At 34.3% G+C, this 15485-nt stretch overlaps 2 protein-coding genes across 3 annotated transcripts in view; one reads left to right on the top strand and one right to left on the bottom strand.

Annotated features, from left to right (window-relative positions):
• LOC126698900 (protein FAR1-RELATED SEQUENCE 5) overlaps nucleotides 1-2625 on the bottom strand; it is a 98033-nt gene extending 95408 nt beyond the window's left edge. For both annotated transcript variants that reach the window (XR_007646632.1, XM_050396407.1), the window contains exons 1-2: nucleotides 2465-2625; nucleotides 1353-1804 (exon numbers count right to left, since the gene is read on the bottom strand). Coding sequence is in view for 1 of the 2 variants with exons in the window: in XM_050396407.1 (XP_050252364.1) it covers nucleotides 1353-1804; nucleotide 2465 (453 nt within the window). In the remaining variant the exon portion in view is untranslated. The remainder of the gene's footprint in view (nucleotides 1-1352; nucleotides 1805-2464) is intronic.
• A 6041-nt stretch (nucleotides 2626-8666) lies between these two features.
• On the top strand, nucleotides 8667-14279 carry LOC126698897 (protein FAR1-RELATED SEQUENCE 5-like). Its single transcript, XM_050396403.1, has 3 exons — nucleotides 8667-8886; nucleotides 12842-13263; nucleotides 13886-14279. Coding segments are annotated over exons 1-3 (627 nt in total). The 5' UTR covers nucleotides 8667-8885; the 3' UTR covers nucleotides 14090-14279.
• Nucleotides 14280-15485: the final 1206 nt, after the last annotated feature.

Genomic DNA, 15485 nt, shown 5'->3' with positions numbered 1-15485 from the left:
AGCTAAACCTCTATCAAGAACCCATCCTGCCACCATCTACAAAATCCATAGCCCAAGCCCCTGCTGTGAGCCCCACCATTGCCACCAAACCCATCATTCCCCTGTTGGCTCTAGGAAACCTCCATTCACCACTGATGAACTTCAACCTTGTAGCCAAGAGTGACCCCAAAAAAAAAAAAAAAAGACAAGAATGATTCGTATCCAAAGGCCCAGTGTCCACAAGCCTTCAAATCAACCCATTTGAAAGGTAAACAACACCCAAGCCCAGACCAAATCAGTCCCTCAATCAACCTTGACACATTAAATACCCAACCCATTACCCTATCCTAACCCATTTTTAAAAGAAGAAGAAGAAGAAGAAGAAGAAGAAAAGGAAATAAAACCGAACCCATTACTTATGCATAAGCCTGTGCCCTCCTTAACTCCACCCAATGACCTTGCGGTTGGATGGTGGAGGATTGCTCAATGCTAATTGACACTAGAGTACTACCTATAGCTATACTCAAAAAGACCAAGTCTCTCCCACATAGGGGAATTGATGTAGGTACTAGACATTATACTGATTTGTTTGATGCGGGTACTAGACATTATGCTGATTTGAACCAAATTTTCTCTCATTTATACTCCAAACATAAGCAGTATATTGACAATGCAACATCTCTCCACAACTTTTTACCTTAACAAAAAGTGAAAATTTATTATTTTAGAGAACAACTACCATTAACATATCCATTTCACAAGTAGCATCATCCAATAACAAAGATACATGACAAGGATTCAATGCTTCTCAAAGAGATCAAAAGCACAGAAAGGATAACCTTTCTAAGCACATATAATCAAACAAATCCATCTTATTGACCTTATTATCTACCAACATAGCTGCATCGTGTAACTAAAACTAATTTGCCAACAAGTTAAAGTTTCAGATCATCTAAACCTAACGTCAAATTCTATTGGGATTTTTTTTTACAAAGGAGAAATTTCAACAACATTTTTTTTTTGGGGATAATTCAATAATTACAACGGAGGAGGGGGAATTTGAACCATGGATGTCACGGACACACCAAGAGGTGCCAACTAATTGAGCTACAACGCTTTTGGCTAATAACATAAGCTAGAATAAAATCTAAGCTTATTAAGAACTAAAAAATTTGGTACTCAACTAACATAAAGCTACCCCCATGTTCTGTTAGATAACCAAGTTATAACTGCTTGAAATTTTCTATGATGCTACTGTAACAGTATAAGAATATAATGGTTTAAATCCACATTATACTAGTAGATAATGCAACTTTTATAAAAGAAAAGAGCATATTGGCAACTATTTGTATAGGAGTTAATTGAGCACTCACGGGTGTTTGTGATAGAAGCACACTTCGTCTACCATTAGCAGGTGTAACTACCAATGGATGATTATGCTCCTTTACAAATCTTGTAACAACCCATTTCCCAGTTTTCTCTTTCTTCACCACTATCATTGCCTTACAACCTTCCCTTGTGATTGCCCGAGGTTTCCTATTTTCACTTCTTTTGGGCCTCAATTTACGAAAACCCTCTTTATTACACACAAGTCGACGCCAAACAACTTTCCCATCACGCATTGATCTCCGAAATGCATCAACGCGCATGATGAACCCCATGCGAGTGGCGTATGCATCATAGAACACCTTGGCAGCCTCCTCAGATTCAAAATCCATACCCACATACGGCTCCATATCTGAACTCCCTTCAGTTGAAACCAAATCCTTCCCATTAGAACTCTCTATCATATCCCCATCTTCACCCGAAGAATGGTGTTCATCCACTGCCAGAAAACCATTTTGCACCCCTCATAACAACCAATCTCAAAAAAAAAAAAGTAAAATAAAACAAAATAAAATCATGTCAAGGCCATCCCCACTCAACAACAAGTTCATCTATTCAAAAATCAATGATATACAAACAGATACCCAAGATAAATGTCTACAAAAACTCAATCAACCAAATTGTGGATGATGGGTACAAAAATTTACAGCATATCTATGAAGCTAACCCAAAAACCAGTCTTGACCCACATAATATAACAAGCTAAAAATAGGATTGCTAATGAGTAAAAACAAAACAAAACAAATTCAATAACAAGCTATTCTATTCAAAAACAAATGTTATACAAAAAAGTGTCTACAGAAACTTAATTAAGCAAATTTTGGATAATGGGTATTACAATTTTATAGCATATCTATGAAGCTAACCCAAAAATCAGTAGTAACCCACACAATATGATATCAAATTAAAACTGGGTTTGACAATGAAAACTATTTTCCGGACTTAGAATTTGATTTCCCAAAATTTTCGGGGCAAGCAAACAGAAACAACTTAGTTTGCCAAATCCTTAAAAAAAAAATATATATATATATATATATATATATATATCAAATTGAAATGACATGCGAAAAAGAAAAAAAGAAGAGTGAGTGATTCTTACTTGAATCAGAGATCTAAATCCCAAAAGCAAACAGCTAGAGAGGAAGATTCTTCGGAACGCAGAGTTCAGTTCAGACTTCAGTGTGTGTGGTCTACTACTCTTATGTCCTGCCACGTCAGCATCCGTTTTGGTTTGCTTGCTTTTTTATTTTTATTTTTTAAATAGAGCTAACTATTTTCTTGAAGTAGGTTTGTTTGCTTCTTTTTTTTTATAGTTTAATAGCCTTAATTAGTTGAAATCTTTCAGTCAAAAAATTAGTTGAAAATGGAAGTCTTGAACTTTTTTTTTTCTTTCTTTAACAGGATATGTAAGCTTAATTAGTAGGTTGTAAGTTTGTTTTGATATTGTACTAAAGGAGTTTAAGTTTGTTCACAACTCTTAACTAAGGGTGTTCATGGGTGAGGCCAAGTTAGTTTTGGACTCGACCTAGCACTTGACACAATTACCTGAGTGAAGGGTGAGATCCGCCACCAATCGCATGGATCAGTTTAGTCAGATTTTCAAGTGGGCAACCTAGCACTCGACCCATTTGAGGTTATTTCAAACCACTGAACTTGTTGCTCTTCTATCAACTTTTCGAGTAAAGATTAAATTTATTTGACTAACGTTTGCCCCACTCTTAAGGTAATTGAGTGCGATTCTCCCTTCTTGAAACAAGTGTTCATTAATATCAAATCATATGTTGTTGCAAAAGATAAGAGTTACGGTAGGTTAATGATCAACATAAAATTTAGTCACTTTATTATGAATGGATCAATACAAATACTCTAGCCTTTCTTATAATAGAAATTCTTAGACACGATTGCCATAACTATAGCAACTTAGTCTCAAATATCTTAATTTCATGTTCTATACTTAATCACAATCCTTGAATCTAAATTATGCTATCACTCCTTGGCTAAAGTCTTCTTTCTTTAGATATTACCAAACACATAACCCTTAACCACAAAATCAAATAGCATAATTCTTCTACACCAGCTCAAGCCAAGGATGGAATGTAGCCTTGAAGCAAGAATTTTGCATTGAACACAAAGATTCCCAAACCACCCTTTTGCAATTTCAATTTTTCCATTTAAGGTAGCTAAGCAACAAGCCAACAACAAACTCTAGTGAGCTCACCTTGGTCGCTACGTTACTACCATATGGATTAGCCACAGTCTCTCTTGTCTTTATAACCTTCATGAGGAAAACTAGACTTCTAGAGGACTGGGTAAATCCCATCAGTCCAATGCTAACAAAATCAAAAGGCTCAGCACAAGTGGGTCCAGTTTGATGATTAAAGACATATTGCCAAACTCAGTTCCTACAGATCAAACAACTCACTTGGAGGAATGCAGATCATGGTCCCTACATGGCCTAGCTATTGGCATGGACCATGGGGGCAAATTTTTTTTTTTTGATAATCGCGAGGGGGGGGGGGGGGGAGGGGGGGAGTTGTGCCACCATATGTGGCTTACCCCTCATGGCGTGACCTACTAAGGGCACCCCCCGTTAGGGAATATTAGATTGAGACAGTTATTATGACCGGGGTGCCATAGACTTCACCCTAACACCCCAAGAGAGCCAGCAGAAGAGGCGCAATGCAAGTCAGGAACCCACCCCCCACATGGTACTTGCCACAACTCAAACGAGGGACCTTGTGCTTGCATGCGGGATCTCTCCCAACTTGGCCACCCCTCCTTGGGTGTAAAAAATTCACTTAAATACCAACTGAGCACTCTCACTTAAAAAGCAGTGTTTACATTTTTTTTTTTTTTTTTAACTAAAGATCACTGTTTAAATGAGACAATTGTTAATAAATTATTTTTAAAAAAAATTAACACCATTTTCATTGGAAATATAAAAAATCATCAAAAGAATTGGTTTTTTTTTTTTTTATTCTAATCAAAAGTTTCTAAAAATATTTCTTAAATTAATATCCTTTAGACATTTATTAACTTTTCCTTTATTTTAATTATATAAAATTCAAAAAATATTTAATATAATGTTTTAATTATAGGTGTCCCTCATTTTAATTAATAAAATAAAATAAAATAATCTTGTTTTTAAACAACGGACTTTGAGATCAAATTCATTCTTCTAGTAAGAATACTAGAAGTGTATTTGTGCTAAAACTGAAAATGATACTTGTAAGGTCACAATTTGGGGTCCAAGCCTGAATATGTATGAATCCTTGGTCCAATGAGCCCGATACAATGAATTTATAGAGAGATGGGTTGGAAACTCGGGCTTTACAAGTTAGACACGCGACCAACATGTCCAAATCATAAAGAAAGAAAAGATAATATCCATTTACTATGGAGTGTTGTCCTCGGATCTCATCCGAGGAGGGAGTTGATCCTTAATATGTTGTTTTTTCTCCCTTTTTCCCAGTCCCCCTTTTGTTTTCGCTCTATCCTCCTTCCATCCCCACTGCCCACATGTAGATTCAGATTTATGGTGCTGATACTTGTCCCATTAGCCCCTCTTCAAAGTCGTTGGGAGTGGTTGTAAAGGTTGGAAAACAGGGTTCAGTTAGTTGCAGAATACTTAATGCATTGGCAGCAGCTTTTTCTTAAATATTTTAATGTCTCTCTTTGTCCTTTTCTTTCTAAATACTTATCCTCTTTCATAGAGTGGTCCGATGTGTCACCTTCAGATGGCTAGCCGTCCCCTTTCTCCTCGGCCTGGCATGTCCGAAGAGGAGTTCGTCCTTGGGATGGACCCCAGGCCCAACATATACATTGGTCTGGGCTTCCCCGTTTATTATCCCCACAATACTAGATCAAATTCTTATTTTTTTTAATATTGAACGTAACCTATTATGATTATCCGGTTCATACAATTGTACATAAAACTCAAAATCAAAGCAATTTTAGTTCATACAAATCTCTCTCTCTCTCTCTCTCTCTCCCTCCTAGGCCACCAAAAAAAGAAAAAGAAAAAAAGTTATAATATATTTTAGTCCACATAACTATGTAAGTTTTGAGGGTAACACTTAATCTAGGGTTTTGCATATAAAATAAAATCACTTATAGTATTTGTTTTATGTTAAAACAATATGTAAATATGTTGGTATATAAGCAACTCACTATTTGTTTTCACAAAAGTTTAATGTTTTACCCATGAAATACCACTAGGGGTTAAGTGTTAGGCTCCGAACTTTATAGGGATTCCACATAAGGAATTTGTGCATTTTATTAGTAATTGTGTAGTTTCTTTTTGTCAAGATCCATTAAGTTTGAGCTATTAAAGTACCCCAAAACTATGATTTAAAAAAAAAAATAAATAAAAAGTAAAATTCTATCATTTTAAGGTATTCAACATTTTATAGTTGACGAATATTGGTAAAAAGATCACATTGTCAATGATTTTAAATAGACTAGCTAAGCAGGTCAGGTCGGAAAAGTTCGAGTTTGATCTAATTGAGTATAATTTTGAACCATATCAAACTAAACTGGGTTGCAAAATCAGTGACTCTTACTCGCTCTTTATTGGGTTAGGTCACTTTGGTATGGCCAACATTTTCTTCAAATGAGGATTTTTTTTTTTTTTTAAAGGAATTTAAGTATATTATTTTTGTCTTCCTTTCAATATAAATACGAGAATAAAAAATGAAAACACTTAAAAATAAAAGTTAAATAGTACCTAAATTCTTATGTTTTAGGGTCTAAGATTCACTAGTTTAATAATTTCACCAAAAAAAAAAAAAATCCGGATGTCATAAACCAAATATTAACCTCAAGTGCAATTGTCATATGTAAAGCATGAAATAAATTTAAATCATCTACAAAAAAATATTTAAATATATAAAGCACTAAGAATAAAGCATATCATGATAGGCAACAAAAAGTAATTAATTAATATGGAAATCTATAAATAAACTTATGAAAACTACTTAATCCACTCAATGTTAATATTAGATCCAGAGCTCTAAATATTAATATTTAGGGATTGCATCTCAAGTTGTGAGCAATTTGTGTTAGTATTTTAATAAATAGTATAGACATTTTATATAAAGTTTAGTATACAATGAAAATGGGTTAACAATAAAGAAATAAAATTTTAGATTCTGTAACTATGGTTTTTCTGTGATGGATTAAATATTACTTTCAAATTCATATAATTAACTTCCAGTGAGATCAAAGCTGGGATAAACAAATTCAAACAAGCAGGGGTATATCAATGTCAAACATGCAAATACAATAACTAAATAATCTAGTAATAACAATAAGCCAACAACCTAGGGTAAAAAATACAAACACTAAATTATGAAATATATAGGAAGTACTTGCCAAATTCATCAATTGCTGATTAAAGAAAGATAGCACATAGCATATAATTTGATACCATAAATAAAACTACCAAATTGTTTTTAACCTAAATCCCAAATATGTAATAACCAATTCAGCCTTATTAATTAAGGTTTTTTTTTTTTTTTAATAATTTATGAAAACATTATTGTTAAGGTTGTCAACTACTAAATGTAATCACTATGTGTGCATTTGCAATTGGCTTAAAAAGCCAACTTTTTTATTATTCAGCTTATTTTTTATACTATTCATGGGTCTCATTGCATTTTTTGGTATTATTTATAGGTCGCATTGTACTATTTCAGCTACCTTTTAGCTTTATTTACAGTATTTTCAATAAAAAATTTTTCAGTTTCAACTAAATAAACTGTTTCCAAATAGACATATATCCTTCAATCACTAACCAAACTGAAGGTCTAAAGAGAGAAGATTAGCCATGGTAAGGATTTTGTATGAAAAATTATTGTCAAAGTTGCCAACTACTAAATGCAACGAGAGCTAATAGGTGACAGTTTTATGAAAGAAAATTAGAGCATATACTATCTCCTTCAATTACTAAGTAAGACTAAATATCTAAAGAGAGAAGATAAGTCATGAATAGGGTTTTTGTATGGAAAAATTACAGTCAAGATTGCCAATGAAGAAATGCAACGGGATATCTTAGGTGATTGTTTAGAGGAAGAAAATCAAAGCATACACTATCTCCTTCAATTACTAGGCAAGACTGAATCTCTTAAAAGAGAAGATAAGTGATTAATAGGGTTTTTGTGTGTGTATATATATATATATATATATATAAAAGAATTTAAATCAAGGTTGTCAACGACGAAACACAATTGGAGATCTCAGGTGACTGTTCTGACTAAAAAAAAAAAAAAAAAAAAAGATCAGAGCATACTATTTCAGCTACCTTTTAGCTTTATTTACAGTATTTTCAATAAAAAAATTTTCAGTTTCAACTAAATAAACTGTTTCCAAATAGACATATATCCTTCAATCACTAACCAAACTGAAGGTCTAAAGAGAGAAGATTAGCCATGGTAAGGATTTTGTATGAAAAATTATTGTCAAAGTTGCCAACTACTAAATGCAACGAGAGCTAATAGGTGACAGTTTTATGAAAGAAAATTAGAGCATATACTATCTCCTTCAATTACTAAGTAAGACTAAATATCTAAAGAGAGAAGATAAGTCATGAATAGGGTTTTTGTATGGAAAAATTACAGTCAAGATTGCCAATGAAGAAATGCAACGGGATATCTTAGGTGATTGTTTAGAGGAAGAAAATCAAAGCATACACTATCTCCTTCAATTACTAGGCAAGACTGAATCTCTTAAAAGAGAAGATAAGTGATTGATAGGGTTTTTGTGTGTGTGTATATATATATATATAAAAGAATTTAAATCAAGGTTGTCAACGACGAAACACAATTGGAGATCTCAGGTGACTGTTCTGACTAAAAAAAAAAAAAAAAAAAGATCAGAGCATACATTGTCTCCTTCAATTACTAAGTAAGAATGAAGGTCTAAAAAGAGAGGATGAGTCATGAATCAAGATGGAAATAATGAGGTTATTATCTTTAAAAAAATAAAAAATTAACCTTACCCGACCCATCATTTTAGTATGTTGGTTTTCCGATATGAATTGACATGTTTTTCACATATTCAAACACACACACGCACATTTGTTCCTTCTTCTTTTTTTGGTTTAAATCCATTTTTTGAGGCTCTTTTTATTTATTTATTTTTACTCAATGGATTAAAATAACAGCAAACTAAAATTTAGAGAGATCAACAACAACAACAACAACAACAAAAAAAAAAAAATTATTTATTTATTTTTTAAAGAAGCAAATCAAGAATCCAATTACAAAGCCCACATGACTATAAGCCGAGCACCCAAGCCCTCCTTTGCGAAAGGGTCTCTCTCTCTCTCTCTCTCTCTCTCTCTCTCTCTCACATGACACCAAGACTCCTTTCCACGTTTTTTCTCAAAACCCAAACACACTCTTCTCTTTTCTATAATCTATTGCTTCACTTTTTGAAACCCAATTCTCAATTCTCAATTCTCCATAGTCCATGAAAGCCAAACCTCACTTCTCCCACTCCGTACCATCGCGCACACATACAGTAAGTCTTTTTCTTTTTAGTTCTTTTTTTTTAATATCTCTGTAATTATGAGCTAATTTTTTCTGCTCTGTTTGGTTGAAGAGAAAATGTGTGGGAATTTGATATATGCATTTCTTTTTAATTTGTTGAAACTTTGTTCAGACTTTCCGAAAAATCAACATGTTGAAAACTGTACTATTTGATTATTGTTTATGTTTATGTTTTTTTTTTTTTTTTTTTTGAAAAAACAATACAAAGTATATGAATGGGCCCATTTTGTCTTATTCTATTTGTATTAATTTTTGTGGGTTTTTAATTCTGATAAGGTAGGGAAAGCTTGTTATGATCACTTCAGTGAGCTCTTTTTTGCTAATTATGTTTCTTTACACCTTGAATTATTATGAGTATTTTCATACCCAATAAAAAATTTTGATTTTTTTTAATAAGTATAGTAATTTTTTAGGGAAATACTTGGGTTCAGTTGCTTAGATGCTATTCAACCATATGGTTTGTATTGACCAATGTAGTAAAAGTAATGTTAAATTTTTAAAGTACAATAAAATTAAACTGTGTGATTCATTGGTCAATGCAACCGGCAAGTAATGTTAAAGACACAAACTTTGGGTTGGCAAGCTTTTACTAGTTCTTGTTTGAACTCACCACTAACATCACTTTTTTACCTACCAATAATAACTTGCCACCTTAACAATTGTGAAATTTTTTGTGGCTCTGGACTTATTGGCAACCATATGGTTGAATTTAATTGGAGAACCTAGGGTATAGTATGTAGGTTTTGAACGCGCAACTTCACTTTCTACCTATTCTCGTAGGAGGAAAAAGTGCAGTTTGAGCCGGCATTCATTGGAGAATGGGGGAGTAAGTATAAAAGATGTGACAAGACATTCTTTGAAGAAATTATACTTTTGAATTTTAGTTGAGCAATAGAATCTAAATAAAGAGTCACAAGGAACATTTCCTTAAGCTTGGAACTTGTCAAATATAGAGCTTAGGAAGATGGATTTGAGAGAGTCTCCATTAAGTTATACGTAATTAAAAGTATGATGATTTCTTTCCTGCCAAATCATCAGCATAAATGAGAACTGCCCTCCAAATCATACCACTCTTGTGATGAACAAAATCCCTTTCCACCCCGAGTTAAGGAAAAAAAAAATCTCTTTAGCAATGTAACAAAAGCAATTTAAACTAATCTCTAAAAACAATTAATCACGACCCCCAATTTATCTTAGAAATACATTGTAATGATAAACCAAAAAGACTCAATTACCTGTAGATAACTTGAGCTGTGGTGCCTATATGCTTAGCCTATTACTTTAGTTTATGTCTTGTCAATTAAATCTACAGTCTAACTGTTTTTATAGCACAAGAGTTTCCTTTAGAAAAAAAAAAAAATTGCATTCTAATACACAATGACTTGGATTACTCATGAAATTACTAAAATGGGGGGGGGGGGGGGTATTTATAAATGACTAAGTTATCACCAAGGCATTCATGGTCCTCGAGTTGCGAACTCAGGTGGGTCCAAGTGGGTAGTAATTTTTTTTGGTGAGTTTACACACGCACCTAGTGGACTCTGAGCCCAAAGCCTTGCCCTCCACCCTTGAGCTGTAGCTCATTGGCAGTATGTTGTAACTTTCCTTGGTAAAGGTTGTAGACAAAGCCTTCTTCTAATCAAAGGCCATAGTATGCATAATCAGACCAAATTGGACAATCCAATACACTTGTTTTAACATCAATTAGATTTTGCTTTGGGTGCCTTTGCCTAAGTAGGCCAACCATAGGTCTAGTAAGTGAATGTGCCCTAAGGAGACTTGAATCTATTCTATTGCTTCAATTTCACAAACATTTTAAAATGAAAATTTCCTGGGGCACACAATATGTTGAAATAAGTCAAATGACACTGTTCTGACCTAATGTTTAAGAGGAGTAGCGAAAATTCAATAAACTGGAAGTTTCTAAACTAAGAAGATAGCATTCTTACTTTTTTTATTATTTATTATTATAAACAAGAAGATAAAATTCTTATATGCATACTATCATAGGTTTAGTGGGCAGCTAGCTAACCTCTGCAGCCATTTTGTCCCAACAAGGGTTGCAAGCAAACTAATGGGTATTTTATTGGTAACAATGCATCCATGTGGCTTACTCAAAGCTATGTTGGTGCAAAACATGCACTTGGTAGAAATATGGCTATTTTTTTTTTTAATAGTATGAACAGTTTATAATACAGCTAAACCCAAAGTTTTGGGACTCAAGCTTTTTTGTTGTCGTCACAGTTATAATAAAATGAGGTGGGAAGAGAAGTAACTTCAAAACTAGCTGGCACTACTAAGCTAGTTCAACAATATATTAATTAGTCACCATCCCACAAAATAGCATTCTAACTAGAATTCTTACTGATAAGATGGTATATCAATATGGTTGGGTGTCAGTAATCCCATAAGTTAAAAAACAGCCTTAATCCTAGAACTAATTATAAAAATGTTACATAAGCCAAGAAATATTGCAAGACAAATGGCCATAAGCAAAGTCACATGCCCTGGACAAGCTTGTTTGTGACATCCTTCACATTGTATTATGTGACTCTCTTGTCGTGGCCTTCATCACTTCTTTCAACGTAGTGATTTTTGTTCTACCATCTTGAACTGTAGAGCCTTGAGAAGGTAGGTAGGTGATATTAACAAGTTTCTCCTACTTGCTTATGTACTCATGAGCTGAAGGGCCCCAAGTCCAAGTTTCAATTCCCCAGGTTGCTGCAAGACCCACAAAACTTAGATTGACACCCCCTGGATAATGTGGGTGTTCAAATGTAGCATTGGAACAGCATCATCTGCCTCATGAAGTTTAGTGACTTTAGTCCCATTACCAAGTGATGGTTGTCTATCTCAGTGACTGAATCTCCACTCTCCCTTCCATCTTCAAAGTTAAGTGGACATCCTTAATCTCCAAAGTTCAACCCAAGTGGACTTCCTTAATGATACTTTGGAATGGCTTAGCTTTAGAGTTTAGAGTCTATGGTCTGAATCTAAATCTCATCAATTGAGATTCGCAAACCCAAGCGCTTTGATTCCCTTAGACTAGAGATTCTTTATGTTGCACCCGTGTCCAGAAGGGGTAGAAATTCAACTTCTCTTCCTCTAGGAAAGACTCCCAAGTTCCTTGGCCCTTCATGACTCTGGCTTGTCATCTTTGGCCTTCTTCAACTTCTTTACTGGAATTGTCCATCTCAATACCCTTAACTTGATAGTCTCTCACTGTCTGACGATTCATTTTCCTTTATTTGATCACCTTGTTCACTCTTTCACAAGTTGGATCCACAGATAGGTGATCACCATTTTTAAATGTGTAGTTAAGTAGACATTACTAGCTTAACAGGTGGTTTGATCATTACTTTCCTTCTAGATATATATTTGATTTGTACCTTAAAAATGAGGTCCTATCTCAAAGGAGGTCAAAGGTGGTTTGATGAGTTGGTATATTTATGTACTAAAAACTATGTTATCAAGCTTGAAACACTTCTCAAGTTCCTTTATTATTGTCCCCTAATTCTTTGCAACTGTGGTAAAGCTTGAAAAATGACCTGAGATACACATACCATGTGGTTGAGAAAGCTTTGCATCATAATTGCCTGTTTGACTGCAATGCCATTCTAATAATTTTCTTAGTAAGTTTGAATGTAAAAGTAAAACTCTTGATTGATAAGCTTTAATTTAAAACTTTTGAAAGAAAAAGTTTCAAACAGAATTTGATTGGACATACTTATATAAAAATAAAAATAAAAAACAGAATTCTGATTGGACAATAAAGGAAATGGCTCTACTCTTTTTATTATCATTATTATTTTCCAAATTCTGGCTGGATAATGCCATTACTCAAAAATATGAAATGAGTTGTATTATCTTCAGTTGATGTATCTCACCAACATAAATGATGATATCTACATGGATTTTTGTGGCAGTGGATTTGGAGAAAGAAGTTGAGGTAATAAACAGCTCTCTTGAAGTTAACCCAGGTTCATTCGAAGAAGGTGCAGTTCTTGAACCTTATGTGGGTATGGAATTTGATTCTGAAGATTCTGCAAGAAAATTCTATGTTGAGTATGCTAGACGGGTAGGATTTATTGTGAGAATAATGCAACGCCGCCGTTCTGGGATTGATGGGAGAACACTTGCCCGTCGACTTGGATGTAATAAACAAGGTTTCTCTCCTAATCAGAGGGGGACAATTGGACCAGAGAAAAAACCACGGCCTAGTGCACGTGAAGGATGCAAGGCTACTATTTTGGTGAAGATGGAAAAGTCTGGGAAATGGGTTGTTTCAAGATTTGAAAAAGAGCATAACCATCCTCTGGTTGTTACTGCCAATGGATTTAGCACGTCGGTAAGTTTACCTGACTTAAGTAATTGTTAAGGTTGATTAACTTCACACTTGTTCATTATTTCTTAGTTTAATTCTTTTAATGGTTGAGTTTCTCGCTTGAGCTTTTCCACATTTTGCGAGTTCATTCAAAGTCTTAGTTCCATATCATTCATTTGTGTGACTGTTACTGAGTTGTTTCTGAACTTGATAAATTGATGTCTACTTTTGTTGTTATAAGTAGACCAGTTATGGCATATTCCGTCCCAAATTCCTCACTTCCCACTGGTTGAATCCATGAGCTAGCTCATGGCACTTCCTCATCCTATAATAATGAACTGGAGAGTGAGATCATGTGTCAAGACTCAATGGGTGTTCATGGACTCAAGATGATAAACATATAATTTGTTTAAGATTCATTTTTATACTAGAGATTCAAGTGATAGCCCAACAGTAATGACATCCTTTGCAATGCTCCATGTCTGTTGTTCAAACTCCACCTTCCCCCTTTCCCCCACCTATCCCAAAAAAAAAAAAAAAAAATTACTATGTTGTGGATCAGTCTTATCTTTTTGGTTTCTTTCCTGTATAGTTTTTGATTCATTTCTGATTCAGCTAAGAAATGAATATTTATCCATTCTGTCAGGGTGATAAGGATAAGAAAATTGAAGAACTTACAATGGAGTTGGAGCGTCAGGAGCAGCTGTGTGCTGCTTATCGAGAAAAACTACTCAGTTTTATGAATAATGTTGAAGATGAAACAGAAGAACTGTCCTCTAAAATCCAAGTTATAGTTGACAATGTGAGGAAAGTTGAATCGGAAGTGCAAAAACATTCCCGCTATAGATAGCCTTGGCATCTAAGTATATATTTGCTAGATTTGAGATTGTGTATAATCCATATTGAGTTTCATGAATCCTTCTGGTGATCTCTAGGGCTTACTAGAATCAGTTTCTATTAAGTCCAGATTGTATTCAACATTGTACCGGCTTTAAATTGTTTTGTTAGTATAAATGGAAGTTCAATAATTGTTCTCTCTCTCTCTCTCTCAACGTAATTTCAGGATATCTCTGGTTCTTGTTTTTTCTTCTCTGGTTACATTGCTAACTGTACTAATAAAATTTCCAGAGAGTATAGATCTTAAAGAGCCAGAATTGATTCTTGCTTTTGAAACAGTTTATATTTTAAATTCAAAATTAGGAGAAGATAAGTACATACGTAACATACCTCACTAGTCACTACCATATGACATGTTGAAATTATTTACAGAAAACTGTTATTGAAAACAATTATATTTTCATAGAATATGAAAATTATATATATATATATATATATATATATATATTATTTCTAACTTTAATTCTCAGTTTAGAAAAATAAAACCATTGTTTTTCAATGGTTCTGAGTTTTTATTTTACTTGGGTTTTTTGAAAGGTGAAAAATTATCAAACCTCCAAGGATAGCACAATTGGACGGGGAATGCATTTCCTGAAGTACAGTTTATTTTGACAAATTGAGTAATATTACTAACACAATATTTTACACAACAAATTTCACAATTATTGAATTAATAGATTATTTTTTATTTTATATACGCTCACTATTGACATCTTTTTATTATCTGCTGTGGGGCCCGAAATCTGAGGTCCCAGCCCACTTGGTGTTAAGGGCCCAAAGCCCAGTCCGATAAGCCCTGCTGCTGAGGACGCGCGATGAAAGCTCCTTGAAGGCCCAAGGATGTGGCCAAGGATGACCTCACGTCCAACATCTCACAAAAACGCCCGAAGAAAAGGACAAACTCAGTGCAAGAGCAGTACAAGGGAGAAAACTGCCAACACCATAATGCGGAGCCCAGCGCCTGACAAGCCCATACTCATACCATGCTATCCAGCTTTTCCCAACCACTCTGACGTATGGATTGATAAGACGAGTAACTACCCCAAATAAGGAAAAACTGACACGTAGGTGAAGAACGGGAAGAAGATACTAGTATAAAAGGGAAAGAGAGCTGAGACAAAGGGGGGGATCCTACAAAAGAGAAGAATGGTGAGAATGAGACGCTCCTCGGACTAAGTCCGAGGAGTCAAATCCTTCAAGCTATATTGATGTAAAGCTCAGCTATTCAGGCCAAACCTACCTTTGTATGTGCTCTTATAAAATCAGGACCAGACCATTGTCCTGCGTCCAAGGTCATGTCTTTCAAGCCCACTCTCTACAAATCATATTGTTCGGGCCCATTACATACG

The sequence above is a fragment of the Quercus robur genome, chromosome 9, assembly GCF_932294415.1.
Source record: "Quercus robur chromosome 9, dhQueRobu3.1, whole genome shotgun sequence".
NCBI classification, from domain to species: Eukaryota; Viridiplantae; Streptophyta; class Magnoliopsida; order Fagales; family Fagaceae; genus Quercus; species Quercus robur.
Note: the sequence above shows the minus strand (reverse complement) of the source record. Positions and strands in the feature narration are given on the sequence as shown.